Source organism: Grus americana, chromosome 27 (assembly GCF_028858705.1).
Source record: "Grus americana isolate bGruAme1 chromosome 27, bGruAme1.mat, whole genome shotgun sequence".
Classification (NCBI taxonomy): domain Eukaryota; kingdom Metazoa; phylum Chordata; class Aves; order Gruiformes; family Gruidae; genus Grus; species Grus americana.
The window spans coordinates 2967146-2988109 of NC_072878.1; the positions used below are offsets into that span (position 1 = coordinate 2967146).

Consider the following 20964-nt stretch of genomic DNA (forward strand, 5'->3'; position numbering starts at 1 on the left):
GGATCCTGTGCTTTTCCAGTTTCTTGTGGTGGTGGTGCACAAATATGGTCATGGAGCTCTCAGGGTAGCACCACAGTGCAAGACACTGACAGCATTACAGCCATTGGTCAACACCTCTTCAAGGAACCTGATAAAGTCCCTTCACTCACCTCAGCCTCCTCCTCAGGTGGGAAAGGGGTAACGGGAGCAAAATCAACAAAACTAACCCCCACAGTTCTGTTCTGCACTCAGGTGAATTGGGAGAGACAATGGTCATATCTCTATTATATCACGGGTAGATTTAACCTGTGATCACTCCTGTTTCCTCTCTGCCTGTTGCTGCACAGCAGGACTGACTCCTCTGGAGCCCATAGAAGAGGCCCCTGCTCTGCATTGCACCCTCAGCCAGCACAAACCAAGGATCATGCTGGGATCTGCATGAAGACAGACAGAGGACACTTGTGGTGGCTTACTGTGATGAATGGAATAGGTTCTGCTCAGAGGTGTCTGTCCTAACTCTTCACTGCATTTCTCCCCCTTGGACAGGCCCTCGTGTGCAAAGGGAACAAATGTTTAACGGCAGCTCCATCACTGAGTTCCTCCTCCTGGCATTCGCAGACACACGGGAGCTGCAGCTCTTGCACTTCTGGCTCTTCCTGGGCATCTACCTGGCTGCTCTCCTGGCCAATGGCCTCATCATCACTGCCATAGCCTGCGACCACCACCTCCACACCCCCATGTACTTCTTCCTCCTCAACCTCTCCATCCTCGACCTGGGCTCCATCTCCACCACTGTCCCTAAAGCCATGGCCAATTCCCTCTGGGACACCAGGGCCATCTCCTACACAGGATGTGCTGCCCAGTTCTTTTCTCTTATCTTCATTATGTCAGCAGAATTTTGTCTTCTCACAGTCATGGCCTATGACCGCTACGTTGCCATCTGCCAACCCCTGCACTACGGGACCCTCCTGGGCAGCAGAGCTTGTGTCCACATGGCAGCAGCTGCCTGGGGCACTGGGTTTCTCTATGCTGTGCTGCACACGGCCAATACATTTTCTATACCACTCTGCCAAGGCAATGCCCTGGACCAGTTCTTCTGTGAAATCCCCCAGATCCTCAAGCTCTCTTGCTCACATTACTACCTCAGGGAAGTTGGGCTTCTTGTGGTTAGTGCCTGTTTATTCTTTGGGTGTTTTGTTTTCATTGTGCTGTCCTATGTGCAGATCTTCAGGGCCGTGCTGAGGATCCCCTCTGAGCAGGGACAGCACAAAGCCTTTTCCACGTGCCTCCCTCACCTGGCTGTGGTCTCCCTGTTTGTCACCACTGGCCTATTTGCTCACCTGAAACCCCCCTCCATGTCCTCCGCATCCCTGGACCTGGTGGTGGCAGTTCTGTACTCAGTGGTGCCTCCAGCAGTGAACCCCCTCATCTACAGCATGAGGAACCAGGAGCTCAGGGAGGCCATTAAGAAAGTGATTTCATGGATGTTTTTGAGTCATTATAAACCTTCCATGTCTCTTCAGAAGTGACTCTCAGACTATCTAATAGCAGACCTTTATTTTGTTTGTATTTATCATTATCGTCAGTGTTATCTGTTTGGTTTTTGGTTGTGCTGTGGTTTGTTTTGTTTGGTTGTTCATTTGTTTGTTTTTAATATTTGTGTTGGTGTTTATTCTATTCCTAAATGAATATTTAGATTCTTCTGACTGCTACTGAGGAATGAACTTGCTTTATCTCACCTGTATAAAAGAAGTGCCTAACCCTGGGTCAGAGGAGACTCTCTCATAGCACCTCTGCAATAAAGTGGCATGTCCTCAATGCAGTTCCTTACAATTGAGCTGTTCTTCAAAATCTGATGTAAGCAACAGGCCCAAGGAATTTCACCCCAAAAGGGCTTGTTTCTCCTTGTGTTTTGGAGAGGAAAGCTCATCATTGCCTGCAGATGTCTGTGGTGGGCAGTGACTGGACCCACCCCAAGGTGAGCGATGGCCCAAGCTGGATTCACCCATAGAGAAAGTGCTAAATCCCGGTATCTGCAAGGAAACAAAGATGGACAGAGGTGACCCGTCACAGACCAACTCCAACCAGGGACAGCACCTTTACAGCTACCACACCTCCAGCAGCACACACACCACCATGACCACCACAAACAGTCCCCTCCCGGTCCCCTCTCCGGCTGGTCTGGTGTGAAGGTGACAAGTGGTCGGTGCATCCCCTGCAGCACATACCCACCAGAACAGCCACAGCCACAGTCCCTCCAGTGTGGGCCTGGGCTTTGGGTCTGCCCAGGTGCCCTGTGCAGCCTTGGGGCCATTCCTCACCAGGCCGCTCCAGCCCTGGGTCTCTCCACATCCTGCTGTCCTCCTCCTCCAGCCTGCCCCGCTTGGCCTGGCCACAGAAGCATGTACATATCTTCACCCCCAAACAGACACACGCTGGTGAGAAGAGTCACACAGCAAACAGCCAGGAGCAGAGTTGAAGAAGAAGGCAGGACAGACCACAGTGAGCAGGCACAGGGCTGGGCTGAACCAGCACTGACCTGACCCTGTCCCACATGCAGCTGGCTCCTTGCATCCCTCTCCTCTCCCCTTCCACACAATTCTTCCTCCCAGTCCACTTGGATCCCTCCCTTTCTCTGCCCCACTCCCCTCCCCACTGAACAACCCTCACCAATTACTTCTGCCCCATTGATCCCAAGGTTGCTCTTCCCATCCCCAACTTGGCTAGTTCCTATACCATTGCCGAGGTCAGCTGGCCCTTCAATGGCCTCTCTGATGGCTCCCCAGGGCACTGTAGGCCTTGCAAGACTTGACCGACAACAAGATCCCTGATGCTCCCCTTCAGTTATCTCTGCAGTCTGGTCACTTCTCACGTCTCTGCTCTTCAACCGCCTGTGAGACCCAGCCGGGACACATGGTGCTGCCTGTACCTGTGTTCCCTTCTCACACTGTTCTCTGTCACCTCTGGCAGTTCTCATGCCATGCCCCACACTTTCCCATATCTGGAGGCTGTCTAGTACAACCCCTTCCTACTCAAGCATGGTCAGCTGGAGCAGGTTGTGCAGGACCCTGTCCAGACAGTGTTTGAGTATCTCCATGGATGGAAACTCCACAATCTCTCTGGGCAACCCATTCTAGTGATCAGTCAAAAAGTGTTGCCTGATGTTCAGAGAGAACCTCCTGTGTTTCAGTTTGTGCCCATTGCCTCTCGTCCTATGGCTGGGCATCACTGAGAAGAGCCTGACTCCCTCTTGTTCACTTCCTCCCATCAGATATTCGTCTAGATTGACAAGAACCCCCTTGCAGCCTTCTCATCTCCAGGCTAAACAATCCCATCTCTCTCAGCATCTCGTACGAAGGACGCTCCAGTCCATTAATCGTCTTTGTGGCCCTGTTTGCTGGACTCACTCCATGAAGCCCATACCCCTCTTGTCCTGGGCAGCCCAGCACTGGACACAGCACTGCAGAAGTGGAGTCACCAGTGCTGAGTAGACAGGAAGGATCACCTCCCTCAACCTGCTGGCACTGCTCTTCCTAAGGCAGTCCAGGAGGCTGTTGTCCTCCTTTCCACCAGGGCACACTGCTGATGGGGGCATCCCCTCAGGACCCGTGGACTTATGTGTGTCTGGTTTGTTTAACTGGTCCCTACCCTGAGACTCCTGCACCAAGCGTTAAGTCTTCCTTGCTCCAGATTCCCCTCTGGTCTCAGGGCCCTGGGATGCCTGATGGCTACTTTTTGCAGTGAAGACTAAGAGGAGGAAGGCACTGAGTGTCTTGGGCTTTTCCATATCCTTTGTCATCAGGGCCTGTGGCCCATGTACCAGTGGGCCCACATTTTCCCTAGTCTTGCATCTGTTCTCTCTGTACCTGTAGAAGCCTTTTCTTGTTGTTCTTCAGGTCCCTCACCAGATGTCATTGTTTTACCCCAGCCAGCAACTGAGCACCACGATGTCGCGGGCTCATCCACGGCCACACACTTTGAGGTGCTCCAGCATGACCCCATGCACAGACACAGATGCTTCTCCGGTGTACCTTCTCTAGCATGGACTTATCCCTGGCTCACAATCCCTCCAGAGCTATACTTGCTGCGGCGCAGATATAACCGTGGCCATAGATGCTTTGGGGTGTCCTGCTCCCATGTGGACTCATCCACAGGTCACAGTGCCTTCAACTTGAGTGCACACAGGAGTTCCAGCCTGTCCAGGACAGCGGCACGGAAACAGCGGCAATGCCCTGGCTATCTGCCAGCCCAGACACATTGCCATTGCTGTTGTCAAACTGCTCCCAGGCACAGCAGAGTAAGATGATAAGCAGTACAGCAGCACAGCGAGCAGCAAAAGCAAAAAGCAGCCACTAACGAGCACAGGACTCTACTACACAGTAAGGCAAGCAAGCCCATGGCAAGCACAGGAGCCTGCCAATTAATAGCTAAACAGCAATAACAGCTATAAATTCAATCCAGCACATTCCAATCAAATCTGTTACTACCTCAAACTCTTCGTGTCCCATGTTGGGCGCCAAAAAAGGACTGTTGTGGTTTTACCCCAGCCAGCAGCTGAGCACCACGCAGTCACTCGCTCACTCCCCCACAGCGGGATGTGGGAAAGAATTGGAAGTGTCAACGTAAGAAAACTCATGGGTTGAGATAAAGACAGTTCAATAAGCAAAGCAAAAGCCACACGTGCAAGCAAAGCAAGACATCGGCAGGCAGGTGTTCAGCCATCTCCAGGAAAGCAGGGCTCTGTCACATGTAACAGTGACTCGGGAAGACAAACGCCATCACTCCAAATGCTGCCGCTCCCCCCTGTCCTTCCTCTACCCCAAGCCGTTTATAAGCTGAGCATGACGTCGTATGGTATGGAATGTCCCTTTGGTCAGTTGGGGTCAGCTGTCCCGGCTGTGTCCCCTCCCAACTTCTTGTGCATCCCCAGCCATCCTGCTGGCAGGGCAGTGTGAGGAGCAGAAAAGGCCTTGACTCTGTGTAACAACAACAACAACAACAACAACAGCAAGAACAGCAACAACAACAACAAAAACATCTCTGTGTAACAAAACCATCTCTATGTTATCAACACTGTTTCCAGCACAAATCCCAAACATAGCCCCAGACTGGCTACTGGGAAGACAATTAACTCTGTCTCAGCTGAAACCAGGACACCAGATTAAACCCGAGATGGGTTTTGGTTTTCCTAATCCCATCTCTGCATGCTTAGGAAGTTGTCACTCATGTCCTCCAGAAGCCTTCTGGATGGCTTGTGCCCTGCTATGTTGCCCCTCAGGCAACTACCAAGGTGGTTCCATTCCCCCATGAGGACCAGCGTGTGAGAACATGAGGCTTCTTCCAGTGGTCTGAGGAAGGCCTTCTCCGCTTCTTCCTGATCAAGCACTCAATAACAGCCACCCACTAAAAGGTCACCCATGTTGGTCTGCCTGTTAATCCTGACCCATAAGCTCTCGACTGGCTCATCATTTATCCCAAGGCAGAGGTCCATGCCTTCCCACTGTTCTCTCACTTAAAGGGGAACTTCTTCTCTGCAAAAAAACGTCCAGGTCATCCTGAAGATGTGTCATCCATCCATCCATCCATCCATCCATCCATCCATCCCTCCCTCCCTCCCTCCCTCCCTCCTAGCACTCCAGCTGTGTGAGGTATCCCAGGATGTCTCTTTTCCCAATGGGATCACAGCTCCATAATGGCCCACAAACTTCTAATTCCTCTTCTTGGTTCCCCACGCTGTGCTCATTAGTGCACAGGCACTTCAGAGAGGTGCCCAGCCGTGCTGATTGTCCAGAAAGGGAATGAGATCATTCACCACAATGCTGTCTGTCCTGGTTCTGGCAAGGATAGAGTTAATTTCACAAAGAGCCAGGACAGGTGAGCCAAGCTGGCCGGGGGCTATTCCGTACCATGTGACATCATGCTCACCATAAAAGGGGGCTAGTCGGGCAGGGGCGGGTTCGGGGTGGCTCCGGGACAGGCTGAGCGTCCGGTCGGTAGTCTGATCGGTAAATTGTTCTTTGTTATCACCCATTGTGAATATCTGTTATCAGTACTGTTTTTGATTGTTTCCCTCTCCCTTGCTGTCCCAGTAAACTGCCCTTATCCCAACCCTCGAGGCTTTGCCGTTGGTTTTTTTTCTGTTCTCCTCCCCATCCCGCCGGGGGAGGGGTGAGTGAGTAGTGCGTGGCACCCAGCTACCGGCTGGGGCTAAACCACGTCACTGTCCCAATGGCACTGTCTGACTTGGGTGCATTCGCTTGAGGTGATTCCACTCCAGCCCTGATTTCCTGATGGTCATCTTCCTTTTGTTCATATCACACTTTGCTGGCCTATTCCATCCATCACTGCCTCACATGATTGTTGACTATTCTCACTCCTCCAAAATTCCCACCTGGGCCACCAAAGGAACACCACCTGGGCCACCAAGCCCTTGTCCATCACCCCCAGAGCCATGTAGTGATGCTCAATACTTTCCCAGTTTGGATGCATCCTTGGTACCTACATGGAAGAACACCAGGGGGTAATAGTCCAAAGGCCAGAAAAGCTTCATCAGCCTCTCAGCAATGCACCTGTTGATCAAGGACGGTGGACAGAGTTTGTTAGAAGCTGCTCAAGGTTACTAGCCACTTGCTGGGAGTCAAGGAATCCTGTGACTCTCCTGACCTGGCAGCAAAAGGCACCCGCAGCTTCCTCAGAGAGTTCCCTGGAGGCCCCCAGTGATCTCAGACAAAATCCCCAGGAAACATTTTCAGGACACTGTTGAAGAAAGCCCTGAGGAACATGGTGGGAATTTACTGTTCATCCTGAAGTGGGTGGGAGGTTGCTCTGGAGTACTCCCAAGGTCCCTTCTGGCCTGAATGCTTTGGTGTTTCTGTCTCATCTCTGAGAGCAACTTTCCAGATTTCTCCAGCTACTGCTGTCCTTCCCTGAGCCTTCACTTAAATGAAAGAGCAAGCCAAGGTCAGTGTTAACATGGTAACCATCCCAGAAACACCAAGTGAGGGTACAAAGCAAGCAAAACCAGGGCCGATGAGGAAAGGGCAACCAGAGGTGGGCTGTTTGTATGGGAGGGCAAGAGGGTGATCAAAGGGAGGAATCTGGGAGGGGCAAAAGAGGCCAAAAAGAAAATACAAGGTGAAGGCAAGGATATGATCAGGGCTGTTTGGAGGTACTTGCCAAATGGCCTTCAGCTTGAGAGAGACTGACTGGAGTGGGACAAGAAAGCTGCACTTGATCCAACCATACTTAGGTCTGACTTTTTTCCATGGTGACAGGGAACCTGAGTGCTTTCCCTACCACTACCAAGGGAAGAGCCCTGTAGTGGAGGGAAACACAAAATCCTTTGGGCTGGAAGGGACCTCAGGAGGGCTCTAGTCCAACCTCCTGCTCACAGGAGGGTCATACTCACTGCTCACAGTTATAGGGTCACACCAACTTGCACAGGACACAGAAACATAGAATCATAGTATCATAGAATCATAGTCATAGGGTCACAGAGTCACAGAGTCATAGAATCATAGAATCACAATGAGCAGGGTTGGACAAGGCCAGGTCGGATGGGGCTTTGGGTAGCCTGGGCTAGTGCAGGGTGTTCCTGCCCATGGCAGGGGGTTTGGAACTAGATGATCTTTAAGGTCTCTTCCAACAAAAAACATTCTATGATTCTATGTTTCTATGAAATTCCTTCAATTTATTATGAATCAAATCAGGGTAGTGTGATGTGAAGTAAGAAGAAATCTTCAAACACCTTTCCCCAGCCTCTCCCTTCTTCTTAGGCTTAACTTCACTCCCAATATTCTCGACCTCCTTCCCCTCCCAAGCAGTTTGTCTGTTTGTCCCAATACATTGTCTCTGCTGCTCCTTGCTCTTCAGAGGGAGGACTCCTCACACTCTTCCCTTGCTGAGCATGGGGTCCCTCTCATGGGAGAAAGTCCTCCACGAACTTCTCCAACATGAGTCCTTCCCACGGGCTGCAGTTCTTCATGGAATGCTCCAGTGTGGGTCACTTCCATGGGGTGCAGTCTTCAGGAACAGACTGCTCCAGCATGGGTCCCCTATGGGGTCACAAGTCCTGCCATTAAACCGGCTCCAGCGTGGATTCTTCTCTCCACAGGGTCACAGGTCTTGCCAGGAGCGTAGGCTTCCCACAGTGTCACAGCCTCCTTTAGGTGCATCCACTTGCTCCAGAATGGAGTCCTCCGTGGGCTGGAGGTGGATAGCTGCTCCACTGCTAACTTCCATGGGCTGCTGGGGGACAGCCTGCCTCACCATGGTCGTCTCCACAGGCTTCAGGGGAATCTCTGCTCAAGCACCTGGAGCACCTCTTTCCCATCGTTCTTCACTGACCTTGGTGTCTGCAGAGTTGTTCCTCTCACATCTTCTCACTCCCCTCTCTCTGACTGCATTTGCTCCTGGTGGTTTGGTTCTTTTCCCTCCCTTCTTAAATAAGTTATCACAGAGGTGCTACCACCATGGCTCATTGTCTCAGCCTTGGCCAAGGGCACGTTGATCTTCGAGCTGGCTGGCATTGGATCTATTGGACATAGGGGAACCTGCTGGCATCTTCTCACACAAGCTACCCCTGAAGCTCCCCCTGCTATAAAAACCTTGCCATGAAAACTGAATACATCCGCTGATCCTGGACGGGCTGGTTTTGAAATCACATTCAGTGTTTTGGAGACTGTGTTCATGGTAATTCCTGCCTGTGTCTGTAGAGCCCTGCAACTCCTCATGGCTCAAGCCATGAACAAGGCCACCTGCATACAGGTCTGCATTAGGACGACCATGGCCACCCAGACTATCTTGAGACTGGTTGAAGTGTGGTTTCAGAGATGGTGGAGTTTTTCTCAACATTGGGAAACAACACGAGAAAGAAATAATGGCACAAAGGGAAGCTTTGGAAGTTGAGACTGGATAGGAAGGTTTCACGTAACTTTGAATTACATGAAACATCATCCCAAGTGCAGTGCTGTGGTACAACAGGCCACCCAGAAGGAGTCTGGATTAGCCATAGCTTTGTATTTCAACAAACAGCCCATGAGGATGGAGAGATATCAGTAAGGGTAGGAAGAGTCTCAAGTTAGAGCACGGATGGCAAGCACAGTGGATGTCCACAGCCTTCAAGGAAACAGGTGCAGGCTTAGGACACCATAGGACAACCTGTGGTGGAGATGGTCAAGGGAGATGACAAAGTTGAAAGCCCTCAACAGAGCTGAGGTCTTGCTCCCATTGGCTGTGGCTGTTGGCTGTGTCAGCAAGGCCTACCAGGAGACACCTAATCCTTACAGCACGAGGGCCTAATGGCCTCCTTGTCTCCACCCAAGAGCCTGGGAGGTGTTGTATCATCATCCTGCACTTGGCATTGCACGTCCCCACAAACCTCTGCCCCAGGAAGAGCCCTGAGACCTGGGTGTGGGACAGGACCTCCCTTCACAGGGGCTGGGGGTCACAGCTTGGCCCTTTGGCTTGATCAAACACACCCAGGATTACTCAGCATCAGAGCCACCTTGCCATTGCCTTTGCCTACCTGTCATCACTGCCTCCACTTGCCTGCTCTAACCAGCCCCAGAGTTGCTTTGTCAGGGATGGCCCTCAGGGGGACCCATTAATGCTCCAAGAAACTGTGGAGTTTGCATTGGACTGTGACTTCTGGAGAGGTTTCATCAGCTTCCTCTCAGGGCCTGAGCTTCATGGACTCATCCCCAAACCCACCAGAGGGGTCATTAACATGCCGCCTTGGGCTGGTCCTCTGATGCTGGTCTCCTGGGATGGAGAGAGCTCATGGCAAGTGGGCTGTGCTGCAGAGAGACATCTCTGGCCAGGAGCAGCTCCTCTGCCAAGCGCAGCAGGGCGAAAGGCACTGCCAGGGTATCTCAGGGAGATGAGCAAGGCAGGTGAAGAGCTTAAAGGCGGTCAGGACTGGGAGGATGACTGAGAGCTCATGGAAGGAGAAATCTTGAGAGCCCTTGACACAGTAAGACTCTGGGTGCAGGGCAATGCAGCTGTAGTTCCTGGAGACATCTCCTAAAGCTGGAACGGCTGAAGCTTATGGAGGGGGTGGGCTTTTTTAGGCAATTTTGAATAGCTGTGTAGCCACAGTTTTCAGCTGGAGGTGCCCAGGGTTGTACTTCAGAGGACGGTCCCTCCACACCAGGGGAATCTTCTGCCTTCCCGTGTCAACTCTCAGCCTGCTCAGGGACCTCCCCATGCAACTGCAGGGAGAAGCTGTGGGTGGAAGGAGCGACCCCCTGGAAGGGCAGGGCAGGGTCCTTCTGCTGGTCTGAGGGTGCTGTGTGGGTCAGGGTTATTCACAGCTCCAGATCACCCCTGGGACATTTCCCAGGCCACTTTTCAAGAAGCACGTCAAGACAGGGGCTACATGGAAAGAAAGGTGCTTCCCAGGGTTGGTGCTTTCAATTCCCTGCTGTGATGGTCGGAGGAAACAGTGATGGAGCTGTCAGGTTTGCACAGGAGACCAAGACTCCTCCAGCATTACAGTGAGTGATGAACAGGTTTTTCAAGGCACCTGATAAAGTCACTTCACCCTTTCCTCTGCCTACACAAAGCATTCACATCACCTTTGTGCTGTCTTCAGGGTTGATCTGCTCTTCTCCTTAAGACCTGCCAACACAGAGGTGCCGCTGGGCAGTGCCCTGCTGCCAGGAGGGGTCTGCAGGGCAGAGCTGAGCACACAGAGGGTGGGATGGGCTCTGTGAGCAGGGACAGGGAGGAGAGGTGTGGGCAGAGCACCAGCTCCTGGCAGGGACAGCTCCAGGCAGCAGAGACATGGGCAGGGAGTGGGAGGAAACTGCAGGCAAGCCCTGGGCTAGGCTGCCTTCGGGCTGCTCTCTTGTGGTCCCTCACTCTAGATGTCTGCTGAGCAATGAGGTGACTCTCCATTTAAGATATCCCATCTTCAGGAGACTTGATTTTCTGCTTAGTGCATCTCACTGGTCTCGCGTGCTGTCCCCCAGAAAGGCACGGCTGTGCTGTAGGATCCCAGGGAGTGCTGACCCATCCCTCATGGGTTGCCAGTCTCCTCTCAGATTCCTTTGCTTCTCTCTGAGAGGGGCTGTGTCCTACCCTCTCCATCACAACTCCACCTATGTGCTTGAAAAAGAAGAGTTTACAGATCTGCCCTTTGAAACAGCACTCCCTTGCTCTCATTAGAATCTAGCTGCTTTTTTTTTTAAAGAGTAATTTGTGTGCACAGCCATCCTCAATGTAGAAGAAGCAAAAGCACAGGGCATCTGGGACCAAGACTGATGGGCAATGCAGCTCTCCTGACTCTGCACTGAGACACAGAGACCTGAGCCCTTTTCCCTGTCTTGTCCTAAGAGTCCACACTTTCAGTCATAAAAAAGGGGATTTCTTCCCTTAAAAATACCAGAAGTGATGGTGGAAACGAAAAAAACAACAGAGAAAATCACCATAAAGACATGCTCAGCCTCTCTTCTGCAGCCCACACTCTCTGGAGTGGTGAGTGCAGATATTGAACATTTCCATCAAGGGTGAATTGCATCTGACAGCCCTTGTGACCATTGGGGAAGCCAAGAACCAGCTCCCATGTACTCACTGCAGCAGGGCAGAGCTGACTCCTTGGCAGCACAGGGGCAGAGGTCCTGCTCCTCACAGCACACTCAGCCAGCACAAAGCAAAGAGAGGAAAAGCCTTGGAATTGGGGGAGGGGGATGGGATGTCTATGAAAAATGGAGTGGCTTTGCTCAGAGAAGTCTGTTGTAATTTTCCCGTCTTTTCCTCCTTAGGACAATGTCCGCGTGTCAAGAACAAGGATATGACCAACTGCAGCTCCATGACCCACTTCCTCCTCCTGGCATTCGCAGACACACGGGAGCTGCAGCTCTTGCACTTCTGGCTCTTCCTGGGCATCTACCTGGCTGCTCTCCTGGGCAATGGCCTCATCATCACTGCCATAGCCTGCGACCACCACCTCCACACCCCCATGTACTTCTTCCTCCTCAACCTCTCCCTCCTTGACCTGGGCTCCGTCTCCATCACGGTCCCTAAAGCCATGGTCAATTCCCTCTGGGACACAAAGGTTATCTCCTACACAGGATGTGCTGCTCAGGTCTTTTTCTTTTACTTTCTTATGCCAGCAGAGTATTATCTTCTCACAGTCATGTCCTATGACCGCTACGTTGCCATCTGCCAACCCTTGCACTACGGGACCCTCCTGGGCAGCAGAGCTTGTGTCCACATGGCAGCAGCTGCCTGGGGCACTGGGTTTCTCTATGCTGTGCTGCACACAGCCAATACATTTTCAATTCCACTGTGCCATGGCAATGCCTTGGACCAGTTCTTCTGCGATGTTCCCCAGATCCTCAAGCTCTCCTGCTCAGATGCCTACCTCAGGGAGTTTGGGCTTATTGTGGTTAGTGCCTGTTTATTCTTTGCGTGTTTTGTTTTCATTGTGCTGTCCTATGTGCAGATCTTCAGGGCCGTGCTGAGGATCCCCTCTGAGCAGGGACGGCACAAAGCCTTTTCCATGTGCCTCCCTCACCTGGCCGTGGTGTCCTTGTTTATCAGCAGTGGCATGTTTTCCTACCTGAAGCCCAACTCCATCTCCTCCCCATCCCTGGACCTGGTGGTGGCAGTTCTGTACTCGGTGGTGCCTCCAGCAGTGAACCCCCTCATCTACAGCATGAGGAACCAGGAGCTCAAGGGTGCAGTTTAGACACTGATGACTAGATGTTTTTCAGAAGCAATATACTGCCCATCTCCTCCTACAGTTCACCCGTAACAGAACTCATGACAGGCCCAGCCTGTCTTTTGTATGTTTTCTAGTTGTTGATGTTATTCTTGATTTTAGTTTTTAAAATTTTCTTTTTTTCAGTTGTGATAATGTTGTCCACAAAATTTTCATTATTCATACCAATTCTAATTCATTAATGACCTGTCTGATTTGATCCAGAGAAATTCTAAATGAATTTCCACACCCCCTGTGCATTAAAACATTAAAAACAACACTGCAGTGACATTTGTGACTGAGATTTTTCCTCTGAGACCTTCTCTGGAGCTGCAGAGGCAGTTCCTGTATACAGAGTCCCTGCACAGCAGATCTGTGACAGAGCTGGCCTCTCAAGAGAGGTTTGCCATCAGTGGAATTCAATAGACTGGATGCGGTGCAGCACCCAAACACATCTCATGGCATTGGCAATAAGGCAGGTCTCCTCTGAGCAGCCTCCATGGCCACATAAGAGTCTCTGTGGGAGGCAGTCAGTGGCAGTGATGTCCCTGAGCTGGGTCTGCCTCCCAGCCTGACCAGCACGTCCCTTGCAGAGTGCCCCTGTGACCCCAGGCCCCACAGCCCACTTGCTCTGCAGAGCAGCTCCACCAGCTCAAGGGCTGTGGAGAGCATGGGCAGGGGGTGTAGGAATGGCTGGCCAGGCCAGCACAGATGTGCCCACCTTGCGGAAAGGCTCTGTGGGGAGATGGGATGTCCTGGGAGAAGAGCAGGGCACCATGTGTGTGCAGGGCAGACATGGAAAGAGAAAGCCTTGGCTGCGGGTGCCAGCTTGGGGCAGGCTGCCCTGCCACTGGGGCAGCGGGAGCTGCCAGAGGAGCCCTAGGGCCAGGACTCTGTGCTGTCCTGGGGAGCGGGACTGGCAGGGGGGCTGCAGGCTGCCTGGCGTGGAGATCTCCTCAGCATGCCAGCCAGAGAGACACTGTCACTCACCTCCATCTTCTCCATTTCCTGCTGAGGGACCAGCACAGACTGGGATGCTCTGCTCACCTGGGGAGAGGGCAGGGGAGTGGTGAGAGCTGGGAAGGGGCTGGGATGTCTGGGCTGGGAAGTGCCAGCGAGAGGGAAACACCGGTGTCCACCTCAGCTGCGTGAGTGTGCAGGGTGGGGGCACACAGCAGTGTCCTCGCACAGCCAGGCCTCCTGGCAGAGCCATGAAGCACCAGCAGAGCAGGACCTGCTCTGTGCCCATGTGTGCTGGGCACCCCGGGAAAGCTGCCCCGGGGTCATCGTCACACAGCAGCCAAGAACAACCACCATTGCCAGCACTGGCCTCCCACCCCAGCTCAGAGGGGTTGTTTGTGCCTCCACGGAGGGACACCGAGTGACCAGGTCACAAGTCCATCTTGGCATCGTACAGATGAGTCGTAAGCATGCACATGGTGTGCGTGTGGTGGGAGGAACCTGAGTGAGCACAAATGCCCACAGCTGTTCCTGGGGACACCATGAATGTACGTGGGACACACAGTGTCCCCAGGTCACTTGACTTAGAGAGTAACATCCCCTGGGAAACCACCTGCATGCAGCACTGGGGTGGGCTTCCTTGAACCCAGGCCCCCGTGTCCATTCCTCCTGCCTTGGGGCACCTCAGGCGAGTGCAGAGCAGGGCGATACAGCGCAGGGCTGAGGTGCCTCCCAGCCTCCTGACGTGGCAACAGGAGCCCAGCGAGACACTGTGACTGCTGCCATGCACTGCCTCTGCGTCTGCAAGGGAAGGACTCGTGTCTCTGAACACCCCGTGTGCATGAGGAGTGCATGAGGACATGTGCATGTGCACCTCACAGGGCCAAACCTGCTGAACCTTGTCAAACCACTGTTAAATCCACTTTGTTAAATTCCAGCCAACTTATGGAACTCTGTCAAATTATTATTTTATCTCAAGACAGCTTATTGCTGCTTCTGTCTTTTGAGTAAGTTGCATACATACGCTTTCCTGGGCAGGGGAGTTTTTGGGGGTAGGCATGGGGTTTTTGTACAACACACTATTTTTTTTTTAATGCTATAGCTTCACACATGCTAATTAATGTATTCCCTGCCATTGAAATAAAAAAAAAGAAATGAAGAAGATAAGAAAAACATCTAAAGAAAAGAAAATGTGTCAACACACTTCTCATTTTTTACAATTCCTCCTAGTTTTCTTTTCTTCTAATATTCTGGCCTTCTATGGGATGTGCTGGTTTTTTTTCCCTTTTTTGAAAAGGAACTTGTTTTCCAGAACTGGGGTTACTTGTAGGACATGAATGCCTTCAGTCTCAGGGACACAGAAGCTCGGTGCCAGTGTCGATGCCCTGGGACCCCTTGCCCAGCCTCCACCTGCAGCTCCCCAGGGGCTCTGGTCTCCCACAGCTCCTCTCTGACAGCTGCCAGTCCCAGGCAAGCCCCTCAGCTATGCTGGGGCCCCTACAAGTGGCCGTGGGTGGTTTTGGTCAGACAGCTGAGATCTGCCTGGAAGGGTGAACAACGGGTTTAGACATTCAAAGAGAGGTCAGCACATTTTTATCAGCTGAAACATTTGAGTACTTTTCATGAAATGACAATGTTTCCCCACCATGCCCGCAATGGGGATTTCCAAGAATTGCATTAATCATGGGAGAAGAAATACTGATCTTTGCTCATTCTTGCCTTACCACTGCTCTATTTCACTGTGTGTTTAACCTCCCTCCCCTTCCGGGTGTTGCAGCTCTCCTGGTTAAAGGACCGTGTCTAAGGGCATCTTTTCAGCAAAGTAAGTGGACATAGGCCCTTCCCATGGCTCTCCAGGCTTCCCCCTCCCCTTGCCTTTTGGTCATTCAGATTCCTCCCAACCATCCGGTGGCTGCTTTGAGCTTCAGGCAGTTAGAAACTTGCCCTTTCTTTCAGAGGTCTTATTATCTCTTCAATCAACTCCTGAATTGTATTTCATCTCTCCTTTCCTAGCTCTCTGTCGAAATCATTTCTTGTATGACTATGCCTTGTGGAAGGTGGACATCACTAGGTGCAGCTTGGCCGTGGCATACAGTGCGGGAGAGTGTTTTCATAGAAGCATAGAATCATAGAATGATTTGAGTTGGAAGGGATCTCAAAGATCATCTAGTTCCAACCTCCCTGACATGGGCAGGGACACCCTCCACTAGGCCTCGTTTCCCGAAGCCCCATGCAACCTGGCCTTGAAGACTTCCAGGGATGGGGCATCCACAGCTTCTCTGGGCAACCTGTGCCAGTGCCTCACCACCCTCACAGGGAAGAATTTCTTCCTAATATCTAATCTACATCTACACTCCTTCAGTTTAAAGCCATTACCCCTTGTCCTGTCACTACACTCCCTGATAAAGAGTCCTTCTCAATCCTTCCTGTAGGCCTCCTTTAGGTTTTGGAAGGCTGCTACAAGGTCTCCCTGGAGCCTTCTCTTCTCCAGGCTGAACAACCCCGACTGTCTCTGCCTGTCTTGATAGGAGAGGTGCTCCAGCCCTCTGAGCATCTTTGTGGCCCGCTCTTGACTCGCTCCAACAGCTCCATGTCTTTCTTGTTCTGGGGCCCCCAGAGCTGGACGTGGTACTCCAGGTGGTGTTTCACAAGAGCACAGTAGAGTGGGAGAATCCCCTCCCTCAGCCTGCTGGTCATGCTGATTTTGATGCAGCCCAAAACACACTTGGCTTTCTGGGCTGCAAGTGCACATTACCAGCTCATGTTCAGCTTTTTATCAATAAACACTCCCAACTCCTTCTCCTCAGGGCTGCTCTCAATCCATTCTCCACCCAGCCTGTACCTGTGCTTGGGATTGTGCTGACCCACGTGCAGGACCTTGCACTTGACCTTGTTGAGCTTCATGAGGTTCACAGGGCGAACCTATCAAGCCTGTCAAGGTCCCTCTGGATGGCATCCCTTCCCTCTAGTGTGTCAACCATACCTCACAGCTTGGTGTTGTCGGCAAACTTGCTGAGGGTGCACTCGATCCCACTGTCTATGTCACCCACAACAATGTTAAACAGCACCAGTCCAACCTCCAAGGAACACCACTCGTCACTGATCTCCACTTGGACATGGAGCTGTTGACCATAACTCCTTGAGTGCGACCGTCCAGCCAATTCCTTATCCACCAAGTGGTCCCTCCCTTGATTTCACATCTGTCCCATTTAGACACCAGGACTTCATGTGGGTTGGTGTCAAATGCTTTGCACAAGTCCAGGTAGATGACGTCTGTCACTCTTCCCTTATCCACCAATGCTCTAACACCATTGTTAAAGGCCACAAAATTTGTCAGACACAGTTTGCACATAGTGAAGCCATTTTGGTGGTAGCCCAGTGCTGGTTTGACTCCTGGTGCCCATGGACCTGAGCCTCCTTTTGAGGATGAAGTCATTCAATGCTTAATCTCGAGGACAAAGTTGGCCAGGGATTAAAAATGCCAGCAATGCCTCAACACACTACCCTCACCTCCAATGCTTATCCCCTCCCCATACAGAGGTTTGGCTGGGAAGGGACCTATGGAGGTCTCTAGCCCCGTGGTCTGCTCTGAGCAGGGAGAACTTGAGAGGTCAATCAGATTGGTCAGTGCTTTCTCCTGAGCCAGCACATGTCCACTGGAACCATCGCAGTAAGAAGGGCGAGAGCCCTGCCTGGCTGGGGGCTGGGGGTAATTCTGAGGTCCCAGCAGTGTGGGAGCTCCCTGGAGCATTGTGTCTGCTGTGGGCATTCCCTCCCCTGTGCAGATGCAGCCCCACACATGGCCCCATGGCCCTGCTGTGCACATCCCCTGGGGCAGGGGGTGTTCAGTGGTGGAGAAAAGTCTCCCTTGGCATCATCCCCCACAGCAGCTCGCAGTGCCCCAGCCCCCAGTGGCCCTCCTGCTTGGGCAGCCTCCCCCAGCACCCTGCCCCTGCCCAGGCTGAGCTGCGTCCCAGGTGCTGGTTCCCAGTCAGCCCTGCTCTGCACTTTGAAGGGCTCTGGGCCAGGACAGAGGCTGGGCAGGACTGCCTCTCCTAGCGACACGGGCACTGAGCCCCGCAGGACATGGCAAAGGTCAGCCCTCCCAAGGACCATGTGAATGGCCAGGGCTGGAAAGGTGGCATGAGGAGAGGGGTCTGGCAGGAGGCTCCTGGGGCAGTTTCTCCTCTCTCTCTTCATGCAAAAGCAAGCCAGGCTGGACATTTAGACTGAGGGACTCTTCTGGAGGGCCCTCATGGGCATGGGCATGGTCTACATGTTCCCAGGTTCTCCTCTGCCTGCTACCTTGATCTGTGGGGATCACAAAGGCTGCAGAGGACCCAGGAGAAGCCTTGTCCTCTCTCTGGTCACAGCTGGACCCCAGTCATCCAGCTCAGCCCCAGGTGAGGAGCTTTGTCTGGGAGTGACTTGTGGGGTAAGAGCTGGCAGATGGGTGGGGGAGGTTGTCCCAAGAACATGTCCTGGTGGTGTGGTGTAACCCGGTAGGCAGCTCAGCCCCACACAGCTGCTCGCTCCCTCCCTCCCAGCAGGATGGGGAAGAAGAATCCAAAGGGTAAAAGTGAGTGAACTCGTGGGGTGAGATGAAGGCAGTTTCACAGGTAAAGCAAAAGCTGCGCACACATGCAAAGCCAAATCAGGAGTTGGTCTGTTACTGGTCATCTCTTTGTTTCCTTGCAGATACCAGGATTCTTTGGGTGAATGCAGCTCGGGCAATCGCTCACCTTGGGGTGGGTCCAGCCACTGCCCACCACAGAGATCTGCAGGCAGCTGCAGATTCCCCTCTGGGGGGATGTCCTCTGCACTGTCACATGTGGGATAGCCCTGGGCATGTACCTCTAGAGACCACTCACCATCCCCATTCTCACCACACACCAATGGTTGAGTCCAAATTCCACCCCTCGATCTCTAACAGCTCCCAAAGTGACAGTGAGCTTTTCTCTCCAAAACGAAAGGAGAAACAGGCCCTTTGGGGGTGAAATTCCTTGGGCCTGTTGTTGACATCAGCTTTGGAAGAACAGCTCAATCGTGAGGAACTGCATTGAGGAGATGCCACTTTATTACAGAGGTGCGATGAGAGAGTCCCAGGGTCAGACAACCCTTTTATACAAGTGAGACAGAACAAGTTCATTCCTCAGTAGAACTGAGATGAATCTGAACATTTCATTAGGAACAAAATAGACACAAATGAACAAACAGATAACTCTGAGGATAATGATAAACAAAGAAACCAAATAAAGGCCTGATATTGGTTACCCTGGCAGTCACTTGTGAAAGAGAGATGGGAAGTATATCATAACTGAGATAAATTTTTCATGAGAAACATCCATGAAATCACTTTCCTAATGGCCTGCTTGAGCTCCTGGTTCCTCATGCTATAGATGAGGGGGTTCACTGCTGGAGGCACCACTGAGTACAGAACTGCCACCACCAGGTCCAGGGATGGGGAGGAGATGTAGGGGGGCTTTAGGTGAGAAAATATGACAGTGCTGACAAACAGGGAGACCACAGCCAGGTGAGGGAGGCACGTGGAAAAGGCTTTGTGCCGTCCCTGCTCAGAGGGGATCCTCAGCACAGCCCTGAAGATCTGCACATAGGACAGCACAATGAAAAGAAAACACCCAAAACCTAAAAAACAACTTAATATAATAAGCCCAACTTCCCTGAGGTAGGTGTCTGAGCAGGAGAGCTTGAGGATCTGAGGGATTTCACAGAAGAATTGGTCCAGGGCATTGCCCTGGCAGAGTGGTATAGAAAATGTATTGGCCGTGTGCAGCACAGCATTGAGAAACCCACTGCCCCAGGCAGCTGCTGCCATGTGGACACAAGCTCTGCTGCCCAGGAGGGTCCCGTAGTGCAGGGGTTGGCAGATGGCAACATAACGGTCATAGGACATCACTGTGAGGAGACAATACTCTGCTGAAATCAGAAAGTAAAAAAAAGACCTGAGCAGCACATCCTGTGTAGGAGATGGCCCTGGTGTCCCAGAGGGAATTGGCCATGGCTTTAGGGACAGTGGTGGAGATGGAGCCCAGGTCAAGGAGGGAGAGGTTGAGGAGGAAGAAGTACATGGGGGTGTGGAGGTGGTGGTCGCAGGCTATGGCAGTGATGATGAGGCCATTGGCCAGGAGAGCAGCCAGGTAGATGCCCAGGAAGAGCCAGAAGTGCAAGAGCTGCAGCTCCCGTGTGTCTGCACATGCCAGGAGGAGGAACTCAGTGATGGAGCTGCTGTTGGACATCTGCTGTTTCTTGACATTGAGGCTGGTTGGTTGAAAAAAGGAAGGACAAGGAAAATTGTGACAGATTTCTCTGAGCAATGCCACTCCATTTTTTCATAGTAAAACCCCCATGCTGAAATGCTTTTCCTTTCTCTGCTTTGTGCTGGCTGACTGTGTTGTGAGGAGCTGAGGAGTCAGCTGTGCTCAGCTGCAGTGGGTACATGGAGCTGGTTTGTGAAAGCTCAAATGTTAAAAATCAATGTCAGATGTAATCCACTTCTAATGGTAAAATTCAGTCTCTGCTGTCATGACTCAGAAGTTCCCAGGATGCACAAGAGCGGCTTAGTTTGTCCTTGTAAGAATTTTGTCTGTGCTTTTTATTTTCCACTGTCACATCTGAGGAGTGTTCTTGTGAGGGGTACAAATACTCATTTTATTATGGAAAATAGGAAGGGTCTTGAGGAAGGACAGGCAAAAGGGTTCAGATCTTTGTAGCTTAGTGCAGAGTCAGGAGAGCTGCAGTGTCCTTTAGACTGTCACCCAGCTGCCCTGACATTTTCCTTGTGCTGTCTTGAAGATGATATCACACACAAATGACACTTTAAAAAACCCCCCAAAACTAGACTGTGATGAGAGCAGGGGAGTTGTGTTTCCAAGGGCAGATCTGAAAACTCCTTCCCAGCCCAGAGGTGGAGTTGTGATTGAGAGAGAAGGACACAGCCCCTCTCAGAGAGAAGCAAAGGCCTCTGAGAGGAGAGAACGGACCTCCAAGGGAAAGCTCAGCACTCCCTGGGATCCTACAGCACAGCCGTGCTCTTCTGGGGCAGCTCCCAAGCCCAGCAGCACAGGCAAAGCAGACAGTCCGATGTCCTGAAGATGGCATGTCCTAAAGGCAGAGTCAGCTCATTGCTCAGCAGACAACGCCCAGCAGACATCTAGAGTGAGGGACCACAAGAGAGCAGCCTGAAGGCAGCCTAGCCCAGGGCTTGGCTGCAGTTTCCTCCCACTCCCTGCCCATGTCTCTGCTGCCTGGAGCTGTCCCTGCCAGGAGCTGGTGCTCTGCCCACACCTCTCCTCCCTGTC

General features: G+C 52.2%; 3 protein-coding genes across 3 annotated transcripts; 2 read left to right on the top strand and 1 right to left on the bottom strand.

The window, feature by feature from the left end:
• Positions 1-548: 548 nt before the first annotated feature.
• On the top strand, positions 549-1403 carry LOC129197008 (olfactory receptor 14A16-like; the record flags this gene model as incomplete). The annotated part of the gene is made up of 1 exon (XM_054804976.1): positions 549-1403. A coding segment is annotated over exon 1 (855 nt), but the record flags the coding sequence as incomplete, so codon positions are not given.
• A 10370-nt stretch (positions 1404-11773) lies between these two features.
• Positions 11774-12673, top strand: LOC129197007 (olfactory receptor 14J1-like). Its single transcript, XM_054804975.1, has one exon. It carries the CDS (start codon positions 11774-11776, stop codon positions 12671-12673), a length of 900 nt encoding a protein of 299 aa, XP_054660950.1.
• A 2469-nt stretch (positions 12674-15142) lies between these two features.
• LOC129196934 (olfactory receptor 14J1-like) lies at positions 15143-19559 on the bottom strand. Its single transcript, XM_054804902.1, has 2 exons — positions 19062-19559; positions 15143-15187 (listed from the first exon to the last, which is right to left on the bottom strand). The coding sequence occupies exons 1-2, from the start codon at positions 19557-19559 to the stop codon at positions 15143-15145; spliced, it is 543 nt and encodes a 180-aa protein (XP_054660877.1).
• Between the last annotated feature and the right edge of the window lie 1405 nt (positions 19560-20964).